The sequence below is a fragment of the Sander lucioperca genome, chromosome 23 (assembly GCF_008315115.2).
Source record: "Sander lucioperca isolate FBNREF2018 chromosome 23, SLUC_FBN_1.2, whole genome shotgun sequence".
Lineage (NCBI taxonomy): Eukaryota > Metazoa > Chordata > Actinopteri > Perciformes > Percidae > Sander > Sander lucioperca.
The window spans coordinates 16143625-16169782 of NC_050195.1; the positions used below are offsets into that span (position 1 = coordinate 16143625).

The 26158-nt window shown below is 40.4% G+C and overlaps 1 protein-coding gene across 2 annotated transcripts in view; it reads right to left on the bottom strand.

The window, feature by feature from the left end:
* Positions 1–21984, bottom strand: part of pde1ca (phosphodiesterase 1C, calmodulin-dependent a) — a 33797-nt gene extending 11813 nt beyond the window's left edge. Inside the window, exons 1-13 of one of the 2 annotated variants that reach the window (XM_031300159.2) lie at positions 21703–21984; positions 13019–13069; positions 12362–12521; positions 10390–10503; positions 8202–8384; positions 7550–7616; positions 7115–7231; positions 5273–5413; positions 4181–4281; positions 3697–3825; positions 2119–2220; positions 912–1032; positions 650–731 (exon numbers count right to left, since the gene is read on the bottom strand). In XM_031300159.2, the coding sequence (XP_031156019.1) occupies positions 650–731; positions 912–1032; positions 2119–2220; positions 3697–3825; positions 4181–4281; positions 5273–5413; positions 7115–7231; positions 7550–7616; positions 8202–8384; positions 10390–10503; positions 12362–12521; positions 13019–13069; positions 21703–21787 (1453 nt within the window). In that variant the 5' untranslated portion in view covers positions 21788–21984. Of the gene's footprint in view, positions 1–649; positions 732–911; positions 1033–2118; positions 2221–3696; positions 3826–4180; positions 4282–5272; positions 5414–7114; positions 7232–7549; positions 7617–8201; positions 8457–10389; positions 10504–12361; positions 12522–13018; positions 13070–21702 lie in introns of those variants that run through there. The other variant, XM_035998303.1, reaches the window with a different exon arrangement.
* Between the last annotated feature and the right edge of the window lie 4174 nt (positions 21985–26158).

The window sequence follows — 26158 nt, forward strand, 5'->3', positions numbered from 1 at the left end:
CCAAACGTGGGTTATGCCATTTTAGATTGGTCTGAGCACGCAGATTTTCATTTTGCTGATACGTTTAAGTAGTATTGACCAATTATGTTTGTAGTGGGCTTTGGTTGCATGCAGGTAAACAGTCTGTGTGGAGAGCAAAAGAGGCAGGTCGAAATGCAATCTCGGAACTAGTCGGCTATCGTCTGATGAAGATTAAGCTTTTTATTAGCTTTTTAAAAAAGTCTGTTTATAAAGATTTCGTCTCAACTCCAACTTCATTCTCACGTCTCAAGTTGCCAATCTGACCTGGCACAGGTAAGAGCCCGCCTTAGCCCAGATATCCACTGGCTACAATGAACCACCCAAAAAATTGGCTGTTGACTCCAGAGGTTAAATTACCATAAGACGGAGAGCTGATGGGTTTCGAGATTGGAATGATGGTTATGGTCACATAACTGAATCCACAAAATGAAACAAAATGCAGGATCAATTCTCAAGGGACACAGTAAACAATGGATTCTATAAGACACAACTGTGATCTGTGATGTTGAAACCTGAACTGTAGAATTGCTAAACATCACTGTTCATAATTTAGTAGATACACAAACACTATGACCCATCAGGACTACATATAAATTAACTGGATTTGTGTGTTATTTGTATACCTTACCAATCTGGGACTGGGCCACCAGGGTGGATTTGCGGTCGCAGAGAGGGGAGAAAGGTAGACCCAGCTCTGCTTCTTTATCACCCTGAAAACAAATTCAGCATCACAATGTGCTATCACCCCAGGGTCACAGGTTCACTAGTCTTGCATTGCCAGACCTTCCTCCACAGCGCTGCGGAGGAAGGTCTGACCTCGTTGATATAGACTATTGCTGGAATAACAGGCCAGTAGAGCAGGAAATTGGTGACAAGGGTTTTGTGGCTACCTGTCTGAAGAACTCCTCCAGCAGCGATGTAGTCCAGCGGTGATGGAGGTCCCAGTTTTTGGCAGGGTGGCTGATGTCAGCAGTGTGCAGCAGCAGGGATAAGGCCTTCGGTTTGTCAATTCTGGAAATACAAACCAGTTAGTCACTGCTGGGCTGCTGTCAATGACACAACACACTTCTGTCCAACACCTAAAAAGAGCTTGATGAAGTTGATGTTCTTGCATGATTCTTGCAATTTTTGTTGTTATACCCACATGGTTGAAGCGTCAGCTACATAAATGTAATGTAATGTAATCATGCGATGTAATCATGTGATACCCTGCAGTTCTTTCTTTTTTAAGATTAAATTTAAGGCATTTATTGAATAAGACAGCTTAGACGTAAAAGGGGAGAGAGAGGAGGAATGACATGCAGCAAAGGGCTGCAGGTCGGAATTGAACCCTCTGCTGCTACGGCAAGAACTCTCTGTACATGGGGCGCATGCCTCACTGGGTGAGCTACCTAGGCACCCCATTCAGTTTTTTCTTTAAAGTAATAAAGGCTTAAAAAAATGACCCCTCAAGACTAATTATTTGGACACATAAATTCATAAAATCAGTAAATGGAAATGTGCATAAAAAACTGGACCAATGTCAAAGATTGTTGTTTCCATCAGTCACTTACACAGAAACATGACAAAATAGGATCCAGGTTGAAAAATAAAATATATAATATATGGTCCAAATTTACATATAATAATGACAATACAAAATGATATAGTAACACATTCATACACAATAAAATGTGACATTTTGAAGTACTGTAAAATCACTGATATAGTAATTATTAGTAGTATTAGTAATATGTTATGTTTAAACATATAATCAAGGTATATTTAAAGGCCCAACAAATCATTTTTCTCAGGCAAGGACAATTTTCACTCAACTCATGGAAAAAGTCAGTGCAAGTCAAATCAGATTGTATTCAGCTAAAATAACACCACTACAACGATACTGACTTGCTACACCGCAAACATTTTCACTGTAGTGATATCTGAAAAAATTATGTTGTATGTATGTAATGTTGTTAAACTCAACTTTGCCTCATGATTTGATAGTCAGCATCACCACTAAGGTGTTAAGATGTGTGAAGGACCCGAGGCCGGTTTATAACTTTGGTGAATGTCAACAAAACGGACTCTGACTCAGTAGTGAAGTACAGTACTCACGCCTCAGGCTGCTGCAGGACGCTTTTCATGGCTTTGATTTGCTGGAAGTGGCAGGACATATCCGTGGCCAACACCATCTCCACTACCAGTGTCCGCAGCTCTCTGAAGGACTCGATGAGAGTGAAATATCTTAACAGCTGTTGGATGGATTGCCATGAACATTCACGTTCCCTTCAGAATTGATTAATTGCTTAGCAAAAGTTCAATCAGGAACTTTTACATATCTTGGTCAAATTAAATGCTTTCAACGCAAAACTTTACATATACGTTTGGCATGACACTCTGAGATTGGCCCATAGGGGGCGCTACAAATGCCAAAAGTTTATATCTCATGAAGGGCTCATCCGATTTTTACATAATTTGGAGGGTACCAACTAGGGACACTTCTGAGGCAACGCCTACAATGGTATACCGAATAGTCAAAATGGGTGTGGCCTATTGCACCCCAAAAAATTTTTTTTTGGATTGGCCTCTTACTTTAAAGTGAACAACTTCAAATTAATAGGGTAGATTTACAATGCTTCAAAGACCAAATACACATGTGGACCACTAGGTGGCGCTATAATCAACGTAGAAGCGGTTTGGCAAAACTCACATATTACACATTGCACATTTAAAAACATTAAATTTACACATTCCTTGAATCAAGCTGAAGCATACAATATAGGCCACAGGCATTTCCGTGAAGAAGTTTTTCCGCAAAATCGCGAAAATGTGCAAAATTTTCAAACTCCTCCTAGGCCATGCGTCTGAGCTGCACAAAACTTGGCATATAGCATCTTCGTGCGAGACTGTCCTCCACTGGAAGAATCGCTCCCAGAGGTTTGTTCAACCAGCAATTATGACCTATATTCACGTTTCTAGTGGCGGTGCCCTCTACTGGTCGTATTCATTATGACGGGAGCAAAGCATGAAGTACGGTGAAGAAAAATATGAGCACCAATTTCCGCATAAACCACAATCTTTTTTCTAAACATAACTAAGTAGTTTTTGTGTCTTAACATAACCGAGCTGAGACCATTGCACCCTTTATGTTCAAAACTGCAAAAAACAATCTCTGATCAAGATATGAAGTTGTATTGTTCCATTTTCTGCTACTGTCAGCTGTCATTTCAGTATCAGACTGGGTGAGGGTTAGGGGGGCAAGGGTGGCCAGTGCCCCCGTAATTATAAGCCTCGACCCCCCCCCTAACTGTGGCAAATATTTTCATACATTTTTGACCCCACCTTTATCCCCAAAGAGGGGATATTATTAATGTGCAGTGATATATAAAATGTAGGTTAACTCTGAATGAGTATTCTTGTGTGTATTGTTATGTGTGTATTATTGGTCTTCTATACACCCAGACCTATGTAAAACTCGTGCTTAATATATTTGGTACCCCTAAAATCGCATGTGGCCCCAGCCTGGCCCCTCCATTTGAAATGGTCTCAAACCTCAACTGTTTCGAAATGAAAATGTATTAAATCGAGGGCATGAATTAAGTTTTTTTTTCTCGCCATGTCCCCTCCCGGGCTCTGTGCGCTTAGGACGAAACACCTGTAAAAACAAAGACACATCAACGTCGGCTGTCTCACCTCCAGTCATCTTTGGAAAGGTTAGTAAGGATGTTCATTTCATCATCACCCTGCAGAAGGCGATAGGCAGCACTGACGTGGTAGTTCTCCAGAACAGCTCGGTCATTGTACAACATGGCTGTGTCTGACCTGCAAATCCCACACAGTTACATTCATTGGAAGGCTTAAAATGAAAAATTGAAATAATAATAATAATAATAATAATAATAATAATAATAATAATAATAATAATAATGAATGAAAAATGATGATGCAAGAAAAATATTATATACAAGGCGATAGCTGGTTTGGGTTTAAACAGTGAATAGGTCCCCAAGGCATGGTTGGGTTAAGTTTGGGTTAAATACTTAATAATAAGAAACTTCTTAGCATTTACCCTCTACATGTCTCTTGACGTTCTAATCATGAAGCTTTTCTAAGCTGTCCTCAATGTCCTCAGCAACTGCAGTGATTAAATGATAAAATGACATTGCGTGATAATTACCTGGTCTGAATATGGAAGTTATTGGTGGTCCCTGTATGTTCAAAGTCATGGATGGCAGCTGCAAAAATGATGGCAAAGATCTCCAACTCAGTAAGCCAGTGCTGTGGGGGAAAGGAAAAAAACAAAAAAAGGTCAACTCTTGTTCATGTTCTTTCTTTATTTTGTTCTTCCTTTGCTGTCACAACACCACACTGTAAAAATGAAAGTCACAACAAACAAAAGTATCTTAAACCTGCTGCTATAGCAGTTCTTTGTCTAGAGTTGTTTGCCTCCAGACCAAACATTTGGAGGACAGATTAAAAAAAAACGTTCAAAAACTGTCCAGCAGAGGCAGAGATATACTGATTTCAGTCCCTAATGTGGGTCAAGCTTGCCATAAGGCAACTCGATAGTCTTTTCATCAGACCCTACCTAGTCTCGCATTGCCAGACCTTCCTCCACAGCGCTGCAGAGGAGGGTCTGGCTAGTCCATAGAGCATTCCGGGATAGGAGAAAAATGTGCTCTGGTTTATTGCCATTTCTTTAAACCAATCACAATTGTCATCGGCGGCGCAAAGCACCGTACGGAGCAAAGTAGTTTTAGTCATGCAACAGAAAACTCAAGTTGGACAAATAGTCTAGCTAGCTGTCTGGATTTATCCTGCAGAGATCTGAGGAGCAGTTAACCATAGTCCTCATAAATCCACCAGAGTTTAGAACGCCAACACAAAGGAAGAGGAAGGTGATGGACATCCGGCGGAATTTCCGGGCGGCACCTGAACAATCCCTGAAATGAAACAAGGTTGATATAAACTAGACCCTACCTGCCTGGTAAACACCCATATCTATCAAACTTCACTCCTCTAGTTTGTCTTGCAGGCTTTCATTAATTTATAGTTACTAAGTCCAAGCTGAGATAACTCTAATGACATCACTGTTAAACTACTCTATTTATACCACCCCAAGTTTTAGAGACACTGTCTTGTTGAATTGTTTTTGAATTTTAAGTTATGATAAGCTCTACCTACTCAGTGGCTGGTAGAATTCACTGAGAAAATCTGCACTTACATTTGATAAAGTTTGCACATTGCATTAACCCAAACCAAGACTTACAACTATGCCAGTCTTGAGGAGCAGGTAATGGATGGTTTGTGTGACATCAGCAGCATGCATCAAGTTGTGGTAGGGATTCTTGTATTTGCTGTAACCCGCCTCCAACGAGTCCAGAAATGATATGAGAGCAGAAATAGGGACCTGCAATAGAGGAAACAACAAAGCAAAATAGCAAATTGCAAAACTGCAGTATTAATATTATTTAATCCGGTTATTCCAAGTTGTGTAGGCAAAAACTATGAATTATTTCGCAAACTTCAATTTCCCAGCCAGACTTTTCTTCACAAGCAACAACAAGTCTTGTTCTGAATATTATTAAATTACTTCAAAATCGGAGTCCATAAAGTAAGACTGATAAATGAGTACTCCACTGATAAGGCATTGCATTACTATAACCGGAGTTGCACGTAACTACGCAGCAAAGCATTTGCAATAAAAATCATAAATGCGTATGCTCAATTGTTTCAGAACGTGCATTTGTGGACAAGGCAGCAACTGTCTAACCTGACGCACCAGATGGTTTGTTAACACAGATGCATGTATGAGGCCGTCATTGAAAATGGTTTGGGAAAGGGCACGCACTTTCAAAAAATACCTGGCACGTGATTGGACGAACCATATGTCTATGTCCGCCATTGTTGTTTTGAATTAATAGTGGTGGTCATCACACACACCTAAACCACGTCCGTAGCTGCCCGTACGGTGCCGCTCCAAAATAGCCTCGGGAAGGAACTTGTTTCGGTGGAACGTGTACGTTCGAAAGTAGTTTCAGTTGTGCAACAGAAAACTCAGATTGGACAGATAGTCTAGCTAGCTGTCTGGATTTACCCTGCAGAGATCTGAGGAGCAGTTAACCATGGTCCTCATAAATGCTCAATGGTGTTTATTGCCTCCAACGTCGCCTTCCAGGCAGCTAACTCTAAACATACATAATGCGCTGCCTGGAAGGCGACTTTGGGGGCAAAAAACACCAAACACCCTCATAAATTTACCCAAGTTTAAAATTAGAACACAAAGAAAGAGGAAGGGGACGGACATCCGGCCGAAAATGAGCAGACTGAGCTCACTAAGTGGGGTATGTATGACACGCCAATTTGTATGCCATTTTTGCGTGTTTTTTTTTTTTTTTTTTTTTTTTTTTAAAAACCTTCCCCAGTGTTCTGTTCACGACGCCACGTGGTGTGTGTTTACATCCGCTGTATACAGCGTAGACATACACGTGGATAGCTCAAAATGCGTACAGATAACGCGCCATTTGGCTTTAGGAAAGTGGCGTGTATGTTTACGCAAAGTCATGATGCCATGTTGAAATGATGGACATCTGGCAGAACCTCCAGTGGCACTGGAACTATCCCGTAAATGAAACGTCGTCGATATAGACTACCCACAATTCAACTTCGACCACTAACATGCTTGGTTGGAGATTCAGGTGTGTTATGCTTGTAGCGGCTAATGTAGCCTCAAGCTCATACTCTTTATTTTTTTTAATTTTTTTTACATATGCAGTCGTACTCCTGAAAATCTATAAAAACAGTTTGCTGTGTAAAATCAATTTAATGTTTGTCACCAAGGTGAGAGTACATTGCACACATTTGTAAGCTGTACATTTGCTGTACATTCTTAGTTCAAAAGCTCTTCTTCTCGTTCTTCTGCAAGCTCTTTAATCTCTTTTCTTCTTCTACTCCACTGAGGAGGAGTTTTATTACCATTAATCAATAAAAGAGATTACCATCTAGTTTCCACTTTGACACATTAAAAACAATATCTGGAAATGGAATAAAGATCATGCACAATCACAATTCTTCAGTAACTGATAAAGGCAATAGGAGTTTATTAGCATACCTTGAAACGATTGATCAAGCCATATCTGGTGAGCAGGTCATAGAAGACAAATTTCAGAGCGTGGTCTCCACTAGCATCATTCAGTGCAAACACATCAAATGACCACATGTCCACATGCTAGAACAGATGCATAACAAACAAGTTTCATTAGCACGTGAATATCAATATGTTCGTTCATCTGTTAACTGCTACACTGTTAGAAAAGTCCATAGAAATACAGGCTAATATACTGTGTTAATATGAAGGAATTTTCTGTAATGATTTTCATAATGGTTTAAAGAAAGGAGGGATTAAAGAGACAGGCGCTCCTACAGAGTGTGAATACAGGTGCAGCAGCCATGGGCAGTATGAGAAAGATAAAATGTTTTTTGAACATTAAAGTTCTAGTACAAACACAAAATACAAGTATGAACCTGAAAATACACACAGGAATACCTTGAGCACAGTGATGACATTTTGGGGATAATTAAGACCAGCTATGTTGGAGCTTCGTCGGTACATCCTGTCAAGGAGATATATAAGACACAGCACAAAACAATGTCAACACAAGCCAACACACACTGAATGCTACACTCGCTAGTATTGCTGGTACTGACGATTAGCTAGTGTGTGGCAATGTCAGCTTTAGTATCACAAGTTGTATCATAAGCAGTCGCTCTGAGAGTCTGCATGACAGAATTGAATTTAATCCTTATGAGACTTACCAGAGTAGTCGGCCATGTTCATCAAAATGCCCTGACCAACCATTCTTTTTACTGGTCGGTGACGAAATGCAGTTTTGTTGATTGCTACCAGCAATCAATTGGTTTGCTGTTATTGCATTTCAGTGTGGATGGCACACTGCATTTTAAACTCTCTTGAAACACTAGATGTGGATTGAACCCTGTCATGTACTGTATGTAAACTGCACTTTCAACTGTGATTGACATTTTTTTTACTAATCTAATTTCTGAGGATACCATTCAATAATTAAGCAGTGGCTTAATGGGAAAACCACATTTATTTATAATCATTCATGATTAAATCAGTATCAAGGGCCAACGATACCAGAGGACTGTTACATCAAGTAAACCAAACAAAACCAAACCTCTCCACAAAGATGCCAGCCTGCACTGCATGGACGATGCTGCGGAAGCGCGGCTTGTCTTCGTTACGGCGCAGCATCAGACCCCTCTGCCGGGTAAAAGTGGAAGCCAGCCAGTCGCGAACCTCTGACGGCACCGAGTCTGACTGGATGTCACTTAGCTCATCTTCGGGATTCGCCAGCCGCCTGCAGGGAGAGGCCCATTCACACAAGCAAACAAAAAAACTCATACAATCAGGGCTTTAAATGAACTTTTTTGATCACCAGCCAACATGGGTAGTAGATTTTTCAAATTACTAGCCAATCAGATTTTCCACTAGCCATGTTTGTTTTATTTTTTTTTCCTAACTAACGTTACTTTAATTTCAACTCCTCATTTGTTGTGCGCCATTCCGTTTGTCTTCTCCGTTTCAGCGTAGCTCGTAATCGATACTGCACAGTAGGCATTTAGCCAACAGTCGTACGACACCACGTCACAACATAGTATTTATGGGAAATGTAGGATTAGTTCTACAAGCAGTGTTGCCAGATAAATAATATGTTTCCAAGCCAAACACAAAACCCCCCAAATTTCTGACTTGTTGCATTGTTTCTGCAACCGGCCGAATCTAACAGACGCAGAGTTGTTTGCTTCCTTATCACCGGCCAAACTGGATACTAACTTTACAATGTTACCCGCCAAGTTATATTTTTACCCACATTTGGCAGGTCGTTATTTGAAGCTCTGCATACAATGTATCATTTCTGCAGGTTACTTTACGTTAACATACAAATGATTGGCTGACTTAACGCTGTTGCTCTGCTTATTTAATTCACTCTCTCCAAAGCTATTGATTAATGATTTAACTCTATCAGGAAAGAAAATGTTTTTTGTCTTGATTATCTGTTCTGCCTTTGTTGTTGTTCAATGAGTTGAACAATTAAGCGTAATTCAAAGATACAGTTTGTTAAATTAAACCTTCCTTTTTGGTTAAGATACATTTCTCATTATTTGTAACAGGTATGGATTTGTCAACATTCTTTGAATTAATGCAGCACTCATATCACACTCATGATTTTGTGTTTTATGTTTGGTGTTTAACCCTGAGAGCAGAGTTGCTAGGCAACTGACACAGTATTTTTAGTTTTTTTTAAAGTGTGAATGAGTTTGTTTCCTCAATGGGTTCTGCATAACTATATCATAAATCATCTTCATGCAGTCATGAGTGTCATAAATACTGAGGAGCCGAGCTGCTTGAAGCTTTAGGTAAGCAATGGTTTGTGTATAAGTATATAAGTCCTAATCTTTATTAGTTTATTATTATGTGTCCTCCCCAAAGTTGAAACAAGCCTACGCCCCTTGCTCCAGAGTGTATATTTATATATATATTTTTTTTTTATATAGGTCCTAGTTTTTTAATATTTTTGACACAAAACCTGTAATTAGCTTGTACGTTTTGGCAGTACAGTAGTCTCGCATTGCCAGTCCTTCCTCCACAGTGTCGCGGAGGAAGGTCTGGTTAGTCCACACAGCATTCTGGGATTAGAGAAAAACGTGCTCTGTTTTATTGGCATTTTTTTAAACCAATCACAATCGTCTTGGGCGGCGCTAAGCGCCGGACGGAGCCACAGTGCCTCTGCTAAATAGCCTCGGGCAGGAACTTGTTTTAGTGTAACGTGTACGTTTTAAAAGTTGTTTTAGTTGCGCGAGAGAAAACTCAGATTGGACAGATAGTCTAGCTAGCTGTCTGGATTTACCCTGCAGAGATCTGAGGAGCAGTTAACCATCCATCCATCTTCGTCCGCTTATCCGGTGTTGGGTCGCGGGGGCAGCAGCTCCAGCAGGGGACCCCAAACTTCCCTTTCCTGAGCCACATTTACCAGCTCCTACTGGGGGGATCCCGAGGCGTTCCCAGGCCAGGGTGGAGATATAATCCCTCCACCTAGTCCTGGGTCTTCCCCGAGGCCTCCTCCCAGATGGACGTGCCTAGATGCATCCTTAACAGATGCCCCCTGGGCACCTCAACTGGCTCCTTTCAACGCAAAGGAGCAGCGGCTCTACCCCGAGTTCCTCACGGATGACTGAGCTTCTCCCCCTATCATAAGGGAGACGCCAGCCACCCTCCTATGGGAACCCATGTCAGCCGCTTGTACCCTATGTACGGTGTAAGTGTAGTTTGATAAAAGCAGAACTGAGGTGAAATCATCTTGCCTAGTCTCCTCATTGTATAGAGATTCAAGGACCGAGGCGGTGTACTCCAGGTTTTTCTTCAGGTCCACCACAGATGCCTCCCCCCTCTCCAGCTGCTTTATGAGACATCGCAACCTGCAACACATAGCCGCCACACCAACATCAGCATCACCACTTCATTTAAATAATGCCACATGCTTGATTAAGAGGTCTAGGAGGGAAGGAAAATTTACCAGACACCCTACAACTGTTCCTTACATTGACATAAAGGGCTTCAACCTTTTGATCTTTTATCCATAAGATAAAAGATCTTGAGTGCCTAATCTTAGAATACCTTTTACTGTAATGTGTGTTTTACCAATACATATACTGCTGAATATGCTTGTGTCTTTATCTCCAGAATGAGCTATAAACAAGGAGGCATAGTTGTTGGCCTTTAAATTAAAAAGTCTCATTTAAAATTAATCTAATTCCTCTAGGAAATCTGCATCCCTAGGCCACTTCACACCTTACACATAATTTGGGATTAATTGAAACAAACTTGAAAAACTAACTTTCAAACTTTGCTATGCATTTTACAGAAGATTTTATAAATAAATAGAAATGAAAAAAAAACTTTTTTAGCCATTCTAGCGTCATGGCTATAGGAACGACAATGTCCGTCTGTCGGTCGTTACGCTACTTTGGTCTAGACTAAAAATTCTCAACAATTATTGAATAGAATGCCATAAAACTTGGACATCTCAGACGTCTATTGTCTACAGAGGATGGATTCCAATGACTTTAAGGATGTCTTGACTTTTTCGTCTCTTGCTTAAGAAACGGCAATCCTACGCCATTGTTCAAATTAGTGATAGCCAAATGAAGCTTCATGAAGCATTTTCTTTATTTTCTGAACACACTAGATGAGGCTCTTTGTTCAACAAATGGTTAAAAGCACACTGAATTGCCATTTCTTGAGCCTTTTTCTTTAAACCAATAGCCCCATCTAATGGAGTTGACAAACACAACTAATGGTTAATGAATCTTCATTCAGACATCACTAGTTAAAGTTTTTTTTCAATTGCTAAACGACAGTGAGCACAACTGGAGCCACATGTGCAAAACTTTAACTACAGTCTGCACAGCAGCAGTTCATGTGGACCAAACTCTATTTCGTTTTTCATTGCTTGAACACAGTTTTCAAAACTCTACACACTTATCCCATGACTTTAACCATAACATGCACAACACTGTGGATTTACAGCACTTTGTTCAAATGCTAACACACTGCTGTCAAAACTGTTAACCACACATTCAAAACAGAATGGATTTCAGTCTGGTGCCTATGAAACACTGCTGATTGCAATTTCAGCTGAAAGCCTAAGCAGGTGTCTTGTTTTAGACTAGTTAGTGAACATATACTGTATATATAGAAAGCCTCAGAAAGCCTTTTTTTGCAAATAAAGAAACACCAAATAAGAATGAAGCAGTTATACACTGTACCGTTCGAGAGAAACAGTGAACAGGTAAAAGAGCAAAGACACCAATATGTCCAGGTACTACTGAATTGTTTAGCTCAGGTGACTGTTGGTAATGCAGACTGTAGCTAGAGTTTTGCACATGTGGCTTCAGTTGTGACCAGTGTTGTTTAGCAATCGGAAAAAAACTAAAACATAGACCTAGACCTGCAAAAACATCCAAATTGTCCTAATTGTCATTGTAAGCATATAAGCATTCTGCATTCAGCATAAAGCACTGCCACAGAGCTGCTAGCATGGCTGTAGAGTTTTATAATGCCTTTGATTACTCTTAATCCCGGCGGTGTTAGGCTACAACACAATTCCCTTCATCACGACTTAATATGGCAACTATACAGGACACATTAACATAGAATATATAAATAATGATGAGGAAAAACAAAGGCCTTATGTTTATAACTTTGTGTTTCTTTAGGAGTTGTATGAGCTGTACGTGTTGTTTTTATGTGTGTGCGCGTGTGCGTGTGTGTGACCTGATAGCAGTCTTCTCCATGGCGTCGGGTGCATCAGGCGTTGGCAGCTCATCAGCCAGGATCTCCGCGGCGCTGCGCGGGTCAATCTGAATTCCTTTGGGTTCAGTGATGCCAATGGCGGCTGTGACGGCAGTGGATAGTGCATTCTGGGACTGTGAGCCTGAACAATTTCCATGCAAACAAACATCCTTTGCTTGCTTTCCATGTTTCTTTAACCCATAGGCATAGGTCGGGACATGCCCCCCCCCCCCTCAGTATTTAGAACACATCCAATTGCCCCCCATAAAAATAGCAGTATATTGAAGACCCTAGACCACAGCCTAAAGGCATTAAACATACTTTTTTGCATAGGATACTAAGCTATTCAAATAGCCTAATGATTGTTGCCATTATTTTATAGGAAATCATTGTTTTAATGTTTAACATACATGTGGCACAGTGAATCCTTAGGATTGACTGTATCTCTGGATGGCTACCTTAGTGACTACAGTACTACAGTGGGGGGTCCAATTGAGTGGGGGGACCAATGGAAATCACAATTGTCAGATTGACAGCACTCTAGCCCAATGTACCGGGGGGGGGGGGGCGGTGCCACCCCAGACATTAAATTAACTTGTAATAGAAAAATTATAGAAAGAAGTTCTTTGTTGAACTCACGTGCAAAGCGGGCCAGTGGATGGCGGTTGCTTTCCCCCGCCTCATTTGCAACTGTAAAGAGAAGAATAGGAATTTCTTTTGTTTGACAGATGTTTAAAGGCCTCAAACAGACAGGGTTCTGCACCACAGGTGTGTACAGACTAGAGTGTATGGACTGTGTTTGATTGACATCCCTCATACTCTCCTGTTGCACCTGTTACAGTGACGTTGGGTAACTGGCACCTTTACTAGTGCATTACGTTTAGTCACCTTACCCCAGTATACCTCTATGCAACATTAACCTGTGCAAAAGTTTAATGCGTAAACCAGAGTACCTGAAGAATGTGCAGGACCGTGTGCACTCAGTACTATTATTACTACTAGTAGTAGTAACTAGAAATCCTAAAATGTTTCATCAGGTTAATTCAGTAGCTATGTTTGTCTGTGATACTTTACACAAAGGATACCATAGCCGTGTGCGTGTAAGTGATTGGGGGATGGAATCAGGCAGAGAAGGAGGAAAGAACAGCCACTTCATTAGTGATAATGACTCCCTGAGCTCAGCACCCTAACAACTGACAACACACACATTTAGTTGCACTAGTCAAAATGATGTCACAGTCTTTTCCCAATCTCTTCTGGTTCCCATAGAGACAGCAGTCAGTAAACATAGACACAGACACACACACACACACACACACACACACACACACACTGTAGAATGACATGGCCTTCTGTTGTACATGCATTCTGAGGTTAAGGTTAAGGAAAAGTAAACTTTATTGTGTGTGTGTGTGTGTGTGTGGTGGGGGAGGGACGATTTGTTTTAGGGCTAGCAGAGAATAAAAGACAGCTGTTTATACACAGGATACACAACATAATATACATATGTACTAATACTAATATCCGTATTCATACGGAAAAAAAACACACCAAGCGATGTAATGACACCAATGGTAACAGGGCCAAATGAGCTCTTATAGCATATGCCTACCGTGTACACTAGAAGACTTGAACAGACTTTCATCTGAAGAAAATCATCTCGCATCTAACGTTAAAGACTGTCATAACATGTAAAGACTGGGGATCTTGCAGGGTCACATTGCAAGACTACAACTAAATTAGATTCGTTTAGAAAAATTTAACCAAGCTAGTTAGCTACGGCTAGCGTTAGCTGATAACTTAAAGGGAAAGTTTGCAGATTTTCTGTTCTGCCGTACATGCAGATGAATGTCTCCAGGACCCAGAGGTCTGTGTTTATCTCCCGTGGATGACTCGCTTCAAACGGTTGAAAATCGGCAACTTTCCCTCTTTAGGGTTGAGCTTAGTGCGTTGCCATAGCAACCATAAACACCACTGTCTCTAGCCATTTGCTGATTCCTGTTTGGTGCTGGAGGGAGCGCACCCATTGGTTGTTGACAATGGTCATGTGATTTAACTTCACTACCAAGACTTTAAACTTAAGATAATATCAAACATGTTTGAAACATCTTGGAAAAAGACTGACTGGGACTGAGTTTTATGACCTTACATCAAACAATGGAGATGACGGGAGCGCCCCAACTCTAGCAACTCTCAGGACTTGGTAAAACTTCTTAACATCCGATGAAAGTGCATACGCTGGTGGGCCTTAGCACAAACCATATCTGTGTTGGCATCAAATTTCGGGTTATTGTCTATAATTGTAGCCAGATATTTGTACTGCTGTACAACTTCAACAGCCTGGCCATGAATAAAAACAGGAGAACATGGCAGAGGCTTCTTTCTGAAATCAATGATCATTTATTTAGTTTTTAAGACATTTATGTTCAGGAACGAAACATAAAGGTCTCACAATAATGTTTCAGTATTATACTAAAAAATGCATTTCCTGCGGAAAATGCGTGGGAATGCTGAATAGCTGAATTCCTAAAGCTAAACTGGTTGAATAGCTTAAATCAGTAAGAAGAAGTTGAAGTAGTGAGAATAGTTGAAAAAGTGGAAATCGTTTTAATACGTATGAATTTCATTAAAAAGTTAAAAGCTTATGCTAAACTGAACTGTTGGCTTCAAAAGTTGAATAATGACAAAAGACGTAGAACATTGTGAGGTCTGAGTATATTTTCTAACCGATAATCACTCACAAATGCAGAAATATAAAACAAATAGTACGAAAAATCTTAAAGCTCAAACGCACTACACTGCTAAAAAATCAGGAAAATTGTTAGAGTTGGAAGCTAAACTGCATTACCCAAGTGAAGAGCTAAAATACATTGTTAGAAAAGCTTGAAGCTGAACTGTAATACTGTCAAAGATGAAAGTTGAAATGAATTACCTAAAACGGCTGAAAGAAGAAACACTTTGTATTATTATCACACACTGCATAGAACGAAAAAGCATCAATCTAGCTGATATGAGATGTGAAATATATTAGGTAAAAAGAATGGGGCTGAACAAAAGGAAAGAGAGGACAGAGAGAAGGAGAGAAGAGAGGAGAGAAAGAGAGGAGAGGAAAAAGAGAGAGCCAAAATAAAACATGAATAGCTGAATTGTTAAAGCTAAACTGGTTGAATAGCTTAAATCCGTAAGAAGAAGTAGAAGTAGTGAGAATAGTTGAAAACGTGAAATGACATCTTCATCAGGGACACATTGACTGATGTACCCCAGTGGGATTCAAACCAGGATTTCCCACGCCAAAGGCATGTGCCCTATCCACTACACTATCATCTGTATAGATCATATTGTTATAAATGTTCCTTTAGCACTTATAAAGCCTGTCTTTGATCATTAATCACCACACCTGCTAATGAGTGCGAGACAGTGTGAGAGAACCGTAGGTTCTTTATTTAGAACTGTAGGTGAAAGTATGGAGGGGCTGAAAATGTTGGGAGCGGAAGAAAATTTGAAGGATTTGAAGCATGATCTCATTGACTTCAATGTTAAAAAAAAAGTGTTAAAAAGCTTAATATTTTAAAAAGTATAAATAGTAGAAAAAAAGTTGAAGAGTCCCGTCATTAGCTGAAAGAGCTGAACATTTTAAAAGTTGAATGGTTTTAATAGCTCAACGTAAGCAGAAGTTACGGAGAGCCAAAAAACGTACGGAAGAGGGAATAAAAACAAGAAACAGAAACAGACAAACAGACAGAGAGAGACAGACTGAGACAGAGAGAAACAAACAGAGAGACATGGACAGACAGAGAGAGACAGAGACAGGGAGAAACAGAAACAGACAGAGACAGACAGACAGAGAGAAACAAACAGACAGACAGAGAGACAGAGAGAGATAGAAACAGACAGACAGAGACAGGGAGAAACAGAGACAGAGAGACAGAGACAGACAGAGAGAGACAGAGACAGGGAGAAACAGAAACAGACAGAGACAGACAGACAGAGAGAAAGAAACAGACAGACAGAGAGACAGAGAGAGACAGAAACAGACAGACAGAGACAGGGAGAAACAGAGACAGAGACAGAGAGACAGAGAGACAGAGAGACAGAGAGACAGAGACAGAGACAGACAGAGACAGACAGACAGAGACAGACGGAGAGACATAGACAGACAGAGAGAGACAGAGACAGACAGAGAGACAGACAGACAGAGACAGACAGAGAGAGAGAGAGAGAGACAGAGAGAGACAGAGAGAGACAGACAGAGACAGACAGAGAGACATAGACAGACAGAGACAGACAGAGACAGGGAGAAACAGACAGACAGAGACAGAGAGACAGAGACAGACAGAGAGAGACAGAGGGAGAGAGAGACAGACAGACAGAGACAGACAGAGAGAGACAGACAGAGAGACAGAGACAGAGAGAGACAGAGACAGAGACAGACAGAGAGACATAGACAGAGAGAGACAGAAACACAGACAGAGACAGACAGAGAGACAGAGAGAGACAGACAGAGACAGAGACAGACAGAGACAGAGAGACAGACAGACAGACAGAGACAGAGAGACAGAGACAGACAAAGAGAGACAGAGACAGTCAGACAGAAGTGGAACACTAAAGATATAGACTAATGTTCGTATTACTGCCTGTAGTATTCAAGTTGACTGGCTGTGAAAGGGTTGTCATGGTAACGTATGACCAGTGAAAACACCCTTTGAAGTCTGTGATGAGATCTCTTTGATCTTTAATCAGGTTAACGACCATGTCACCTGCTGAAACTGTCACCTGTGCCCCACTGGAGCTATTCAAAGACACAGAGCAAGCTCTCAAATAAAGCCTCAGACTGCTAAAACGATAAGGGGTATCGGTGAAATGATGTAATCGTGACCACCACAAGGCCTTTGTGAACGTATTCATGTAAAATTTATGTTGATAAACTTAAAAATGTGGGCATATCAGCGATTTAAAAAAGTGGTTCGCTCTGCGTTTCTCTGGGAAATGTGGAGGACATTTAACATGGCCGTGAATGGAGGGAGATGTGGAACTCTTGTCATTTTGAAGCTCATCGAGCCAAAAGTATAAGGCATATCGCAAGCACATTGGCTGAAACTAGAGAAAAATACCTACGTTTTGATGTATAAATTGTGTATGACAAGTAGATATTGTGGGCGTGAGAGCAATTTATAGAGAGGGGACAAAGATATTTTTTCTAAGGTGCTGCACTCTAGCGATGACATCATCCACTCTGGCAGACACCACACACACTCATTAGAAACACAGAAAAATCCTGAAATGATCACTAAACTTAAACAGCTTTTTCACAAAAACTGTAAAAGATATCAAACTGAAAAGATATAGCCTAATACCTGAAGTTTTTGTGAACATTTTAAAGTTTGTTTGGCGTCTGTAGGTGAAAGTATGGAGGGGCTGAAAATTTTGGGAGCGGAAGAAGATTTGAAGGATTTGAAGCATGCTCTCATTGACTTCAATGTTAAAAAAAAGTGTTAAAAAGCTTAATATTTTAAAAAGTATAAATAGTAGAAAAAAAGTTGAAGAAGTCCCATCATTAGCTGAAAGAGCTGAACATTTTAAAAGTTGAATGGTTTTAATAGCTGAATGTATGCAGACGTTACAGAGAGCCAAAAAACGTACGGAATAAAAATAAAGAAAGAACAGGATAACAACAGTTGGAATGCTGCTGAACAGCATTCCCACTAATTATTATCATCCTATATAATGTGTATGAGTTGTATTCATATTTGTGTGTCACAGTAAACCATGAAAGAGCTGTGGTTTAAATGTGCTTGTCAATCCTAAAATGTTTTTTCAATCCTAACCCTAACCCTACCCTAACCCTAACCCTTGGGAACGATTAGCAGGGACTGCACATTAGAATACACTTAGAAACACTTAGAATAGCTACAATATTAATATTGTATAAAATGTAATAACAATTCCAGTGAAGTTCACTTCATTTGTTCAAGCTAGCGGAGCTCCACGGACAATGGCTGGCCCACGATGTACAGCGGTGGTTAGACGCAAGCCAAACCCACCGTGGCACATCGTGGGCCGGCCTCCTTAGACCTAGCTCCTTAGCTGGTCTATTTTCTCTGTGAACCAATTTGGACATATAACAGATTATAAAAACCTATAAAGCAGTATAAACAAACAGGGTAGTAAGGTTTCAATATGTTGTTTATCTGTGAAAATACAGATGAAGGGTGCAATGTACTTTGTCAATTAAATCAGTTTGGTCTGTAAAATAAATTTTTATGGTTCAGCAGTTAAAATACCTAATTACCCTGAGCCGAAATGTTATTTGTAGGGCTGTCAAATGATTTTTTTTTCTTAATTGCGATTAATCGCTGAATTATAATAGTTAATCGCAATTAATTGCATGTTTTATCACATGATTAAAATTGAAATATTTTGCATTTCATAACAGTTTTTTTAAGTCATTATCAATGTAAACCAATTATTGCCAGTGTTTCTTGATTGAGATTCAAATGAATGCAAAGAAAGTTACTTTATGAACTTGACTTTTAGATTTATTTGAGTATTTCAAATCAAAAGATATGCAATGAGACTGAGGTAACACAATCAATGTCTTCAGAAATATAGCTTGCCTTAAGGTTGCTTTATAAAAATGTAAAACTAAATTACACTGTAAAAGTGCATGCGCAAGATGTCAAGATGGTCTGCAGTTAGTTGCCGCCCATTTTGCGCTTAAGTTAATTTTTTCGATTTGGTTTCATCCACAGGTCTGTGGCGACTTGCACTCTCCAAAATAATGTTTTGCCTGAGTCCACTAGCATCAACCTGATTAGCTGTGCTAGCTGCATGCTTAGCTCGTAGATGGTAGCTTAAACTTGAAGTGCTTCGGTGATATTTTAGTTCCATTTCACACAAGGAGCACATTGCTTTTGACTTGTCAACGGAGCCGTCTGGGAGTTTTTTTTAAGTCAAATGCGGCATTTAGAACTGTGTTGTTCATCTCCATGGCTGCAGCAGGAGGTAGGAAGTGTCTGTGGCAGCTTGACAACAAGTAAAGGTGCCTCAAAGGGTCAAAATAGTAGCAGCCAAAGATTCTTGAGCGTAGAGATTCTTCGTAGCAAAGAGTATTTGGTAACAGCACCAGTGACTGAATCTTTGGTGCATGCGATTAACGTGATGAACACAATTATAACACATTATGCTCTTTCTTTAATCTCATTGCAATTAACGCATTAAAGCTGACAGCCCTAGTTATTTGTATTAATAACTTAATAACCTTAAACCCATACTATGATCCATACACAACAAAGTTAGTGTTATAATGTTAACATTGTTCACACAGTGTGTCATCACATTACAATAAGGCTATCCAAAGAAAAAAATTGTTTCATAGCGTTTTAATCAGTATTTTTGTAGGATCCCACTAAACACACTGTTTTGTACTATAGCCTAATGCATGTGTCTGTAATCTCGTTTTCTCGCTCTTCCGTTTACTGTCTACAGATATGAAGAGTACATCCAAAGTAACGGGACTTTGGATTGATACCAGCCTCCAATCTCCCTATTCATTGAATCACAGACTGTGCAGCTCTACAACTGCAACCACCCCCAGCAGAAAGCAATAAACTGTCATACCTAATTGTAAATTGCAACATGCCATTGTCCATCATTGGACAATACCTTCCATCACTTTTTGTCAATAGTGGACAGCAAGTACTCTCTAAGGGGTCTGAGAACTTCAAAACTTGACCCTCTGATGGCAGATAGGCAAATGCTGCTAAAAAAAAATTGGCAATGGCAGATAATGAGTCAGTGACCGTAAATATATGGTCAGACTGCAGGATGAGAGGCTTTCTTAGAGTCACAGCACACTGGATCAACATCAAAGATGACAGTCTTCAGTTAAAATCCCAATTGCTTGCATGCTACCACTTCATATATACAGGGAAAAGAATTTGTGAAGAGTTTGACAAAATATGTGAAGAGTACGAGATCAGGAAAAACGTTGACATCATCTGTGACAATGGCGCAAACATGAAAAAAGCTTTCACTACACGTTTTCCAGGACTGGTAGGTGAAGAAGATTACCTTGATGATTCTGACAGTGGAAGAGCAGGAGAGGCTTGATAATTCCTTGAGAGCAAAAACCCATATACAACTTCAATGTTTTGCACCCACTCTTCGGTTGTCTCCTTGCTCAACATCAGCACCTCTTTCAAGGAAAAATCTAAGAAGGAGTTTGGACAGCGTGGAATCCCTACCTCTGTTACCACCTGCTGGAATTCCACACCGAGGCAACTTAAATCAGTGCTAAACTGTGACCACCTAAAACTGTCCACAGTTCTTAAAAACAAAGAGACCTTATTCACAACTAGAGAGGGGAATATCCTTTTGGAGAAGCCGAAAGTTCTGCGAAAGTTCTGCGGAAAGTTCTGCGTACACAGATTCCGGCTACATTTACATTGCTACATTTTGGTTCAACAACAAAAATCTTTTGCTATGTTTACACCTCACATTCACACTGCTCTGGAGTTTCCAAGCCCCTAAACCAGAGACGTTTGGAAACACTTCTGACCCGTTTTGGTTTGGAATCTACAGGGTTGTGTTGCAGTCTCAACGGCCGCAAACGGAGACCTTTGGCAACACCGACACTGATGCCAACGTTTCTCCGCCTGATTTATGACGTCTCGTTTTCGGAGAAAAGCAACTAACATGACCATGGCAACTACCAGCAACAGGCGGAGTCCACATGCTGCCGCCTGTTTATGCCCAGTATACTAGAATGTTAATGAGATATGAGGTTTGGGCGTGTTAGTTTAAATGGAGATTAGTTCTTCTACTGGAGCTAAAAAAACACTTGGTGCACGGAGATCACTTTTGGCTCAAAACTCCGTTTAAAAACCAAAATGTGTTGCCCTGCTTATTAAGCTGTGTGTGTGTGTGTGTGTGTGTGTGTGTGTGTGTGTGTGTTTGGTTCCCTAAGCCAGGAAACAACAGACCTAGTGGGCCCCAGTATATAGGCTGATTCACATTCAACTAGATCTCACATTCATATGACATCAAAAGTCATGTTACGGATTTGAATAAGGAGATTTTGCTGCAGACAGAGGAAAATGTACCAGGAGAGTGAGCACCTTCATTTCAAATATAAATAAAGGGAAAGGGCCAACTTTGAACACTGTTTATAGTTAGCGATACTCATTACATATTATGCCTTTAAATAAAGAACACCACGTGTTCAGCAACACGATAGCACCAAGCAAAACCTCTCTCACTCTCACACACACACACACACACACACACACACACATCATAGTGCTCTGTAAAAACCAGTCTCTTACCGATGGTGAAACTGAAGCCATCGATGCTGAAAGTGGCACTGCGACATTTTTTAAATCCCTGTTTTTTAGACGTTGGCTCTGTCATTGTGGCTCTTGATGCACACTCCTCTGCTCTCAATCTGTCAGTAGAAGTGAGGAGAGCAGTGCACTGTTTCCCCAGGAGAGGAGTGAACCCAAAGGCTGTTCCCCTCTGAGTGGCTGTAACCCTGGCAGTGCCTGTAGTCCCACCGGAGGCTGCAGGTGCTGCAGAGCTTTCAGCAGTCGTATTCAGAAGGAATGCTGGCCTCACCCCCCCCTCCTCCTTCTCCTCGTCTTCCTCCTCCGCCTCCTCCTCCCAGGTTTTCATCCATCAAGGCCACTGTGGCCCTGTAAGAGCCCTCACAATAGCCACTCTCTCATTCTGTCTCTCTTCTGTTGCTCTCCTACCTAAATCATTCACAGCTGACGCAGCAGCAGCAGCTACAGTATGTGTTTCTTTCTCCCCTGTGGTCTGCTATTCTATGATCTCTATTCTGTATCACTCATATGCTAAAGCCAGTTGATTTGTCAACCTCCTTGTTCATCTCCCCTCTCTACCTCTCCACCTCCCTTCGGCTCTCCACAGAACTCACTCCACTCATTTGTCTCCTTTTATTTTCATGTTTCTTTTAAGGCAGCTCTGAACAATATTTATTTTCAAAGATTTTCACACTTCTGAATAATTTGTCTGTGCATATCATTGTATTTCATGTGTATATGTAATATATCTGTATTATCCCCATAGTGATGTCAACGTAATGGAATAGGTCATCGATTTGTGTTTGTTAAAACACAGTGATTTCATTCTACAAACCCCAATTCCAATGAAGTTGAGACGTAAAACGTGTTAAACGTAAATAAAAACAGATGCAAATACTTTTCAACCTATATTCAATTGAAAACACGACACAGACAAGAGATTTAATGTTCAATGTTTTTTTGCAAATATTCACTGATTTTGAATTTGATGCTTGCAAAATGTTCCAAAAAAGCTGGGACTGGGTTAGTCTCGCTTTGCCAGTCCCTCCTCCAAAGCGCGCTGAAGGAAGGTCTGGCTACTCCACACAGCATTCGGGGATGGGAGGAAAACATGCTCTGGTTCAATGGCATTTCTTTAAACTCAGATCAATCAGAATCGTCATGGGCGGCGCCAAGAGCCGCTGTAAAATAGCCGTGAGAGAGAAAACTCAGATTGGACAGATAGTCTAGCTAGCCTCTGGATTTACCTTGCAGAGATCTGAGGAGCAGTTAACCATAGTCCTCATAAATCCACTGAATTTAAAAATCCAACACAAAGAAAGCGGAAATAAACGGAAAATGCATGCATCAAGCGTAATTTCCTGCAGCACCGGAGCAATTCCGGAAGTGGAATGTCAAGGATATAAACTAGGACAGGGGTAACAAAAGACTGGGGAAAAAACACCTGTTTGGAATATTCCACAGGTGAACAGGTTAATTGGTCATGATTGGGTATAAAAGGAGCATCCTCAAAAGGCTCAGTCATTTACAAATATGGATGGGGCGAGGTTCACCAACAACTGCGTGAGCAAATAATCTAACAGTTTAAGAACAACGTTTCTCAACGTACATTTTGAATTTAGGGATTTTATCATCTACAGTCATATACATATACATATACAGTCCATAACATCATCAAAAGATTCAGAGAATCTGGAGGAATCTCTGCACGAAAGAGGCAAGGCCGAAAACCAACATTGAAAGCCTGTGACCTTCGATCCCTCAGGCGGCACTGCATTCAAAACCGACATCATTATGTAAAGGATATTACCACGTGGGCTCAGGAACATTGTAAAACCATTGTCAGTTAACACAGTTCATCACTACATCTACAAGTACAAGTACAAGTTAAAACTCTACCATCCAAAGTGAAAGCCATATACTGTATCAACAACACCCAGAAACGCCGCCGGCTTCTCTGGGCCCGAGCTCATCTGAGATGGACTGACGCAAAGTGGAAAAGTGTGCTGTGGTCTGACCAGTCCACATTTCAAATTGTTTTTGGAAATCATGGACGTCATGTCCTTCGGGCCAAAGCGGAAAAGGACCATCCAAATTGTATCAGTGCAAAGTTCAAAAGCCAGCATCTGTGATGGTATGGGGGGGTATTAGTGCCCATGGCATGGGTAACTTGCAGAGCTGTGAAGGCACCATTAATGCTGAAAGGTACATACAGGTTTTGGAGCAACATATGCTGCCATCCAAGCAACGTCTTTTTCAAGTATGTCCCTGCTTTTTTCAGCAAGACAATGCTAAGCCACATTCTGCCCGTGTTACAACAGCATGGCTTCATAGTAACAAAATGTGCGAGTACTAGACTGCATTGAAAATGTGTGGCCAGTATGAAGCGCAAAATACGACAACAGAGACCCCGGGCTGTTGAGCAACTAAAGTCAAGCAAGAATGGGAAAGAATTCCACCTACAAAGGTTCAACAATTAGTGTCCTCAGTTCCTAAACACTTATTGAGTGTTGTTAAAAGGAAAGGTGATGTAACACAGTGGTAAACATGCCCCTGTCCCAGCTTTTATGGAACGTGTTGCAGGCATCAAATTCAAAATGTGTATTTGCAAAAACACAATAAAGTTTATCAGTTTAAACATATCTTGTCTTTGTAGTGTATTCAATTGATGTAGGCTAAAAAGGATTTGCAAATTATTGTTTTCTGTTTTCGTTTACGATTTACAAAACGTCCCAACTTCATTCAATTTTGAGAGCATGTTTTTGGGACAAACTGATCTTACTGTTTCAAAGAGAGTTGTTATAATGAAGCCACGTATATTTTTGACATGTAAATGTCAAACATGTAAAGTACTACCATGTGACAAGGATGGAATTCAAACCCACGCGTGCAGAGCACAATGCATTAGCAGTCCATTGCCTTAAGCACTCGGCCAAAAATGGGGCAAAGGGGACTGCTAGGAGGGGGGAAGGAAAAAGAAAAAAAGGGGGGAAAAAGATATACATTTTTAATTAAATACTGATTGGGCCAACAAGCTGCACACTCTTGCCAGGATTTGTACCTGGATCTTCCACCCAACGGATGGATGTTACTATAAAACCACAACAGTTGTGTTTTTGTTTTTTGTTTTTATAACACAAACACCAAATTGTGTGTGTGTGTGTGTGTGTGTGTGTGTGTGTGTGTGTTTTTTTTTTAAAGAACACAAATACCTCCAATACAGAGTTTTTCTTAATATGTAACATAAACATAGATAAACATAACAAAGATAACACACTTTAAATAAAAATAACACAATGTATGGGCTTGTTATGGAACATCAAAGTGCAGCACAATTATAAAAACAACTATAAAAACAACTATATACAGTTGTGTTTAAAATAATAGCAGTCCAACATCACTAACATCATAAATCAAATGTTCTGGTAGAAGTGATATTTCTACATGGCAAATAATTTACTAGTAAGTGTTGTAGAGTCATGCTGCTCATTCTGTGTAATTTAATCTGTAATTGAAAGGGGCATGTTCAAAATAATAGCAGTGTTGTGTTTAATTAGTGAGGTGATTGATTCTGTGAAGAAACAGGTGTCAATTATGGCCCATATTTAAGGAAGGAAGGAAGCAAATGTGCATGCGGGTAGTAGTGCATTTCACACTGAAATACTCAGCAAAATGGGTCGTTCCAGACATTGCTCTGAGGAACAGCGGACTTTGATTAAAAAGTTGATTGGAGAGGGGAAAACATATAAAGAAGTGCAGAAAATTATAGGCTGCTCAGCCAAAATAATTTCAAATGCCTTGAAATGGCATCCAAAGCCTGAACGATGTGGGAAAAAACGGTCAACTACCATTCGAATGGATCGAAGAATAGCCAAAATGGCAAAGGCTCAACCAATGATCAGCTCCAGGAAAATCAAAGAAGACTTAAAGTTACCTGTGAGTACTACTACGATCAGAAGAAGGCTATGTGAAGCAAAGCTATCAGCTAGAAGACCCTGCAAAGTCCCATTGCTGAAAAAAAGACATGTACTGAATAGGTTGAAATTTGCCAAAGGACACATTGACTGGCCAAAGGAGAAATGGCGCAACTTTCTGTGGACTGATGAGAGAAAAAATGTTCTTTTTGGGTCTAGGGGCCGCAGACGGTTTGTCCGATGACCCCCATGCACTGAATTCAAGCCACAGTACACTGTGAAGACAGTAAAGCATGGTGGTGTAAAAATCATGTTATGGGGATGTTTCTCATACTGTGGTGTTGGGTCTATTTATCGCATACCAGGGATCATGGATCAGTTTCAATACATCAAAATACTTGAAGAGGTCATGTTGCCTTATGCTGAAGAGGAAATGCCTTTTGAAATGGGTCTTTCAACAAGACAATGCTCGCTTACTGGTGTGTTTTGGGTCAAAGTCTTGGTTCCAGATGAACAAGATTGATGTTATGGAGTGGCCAGCCCAA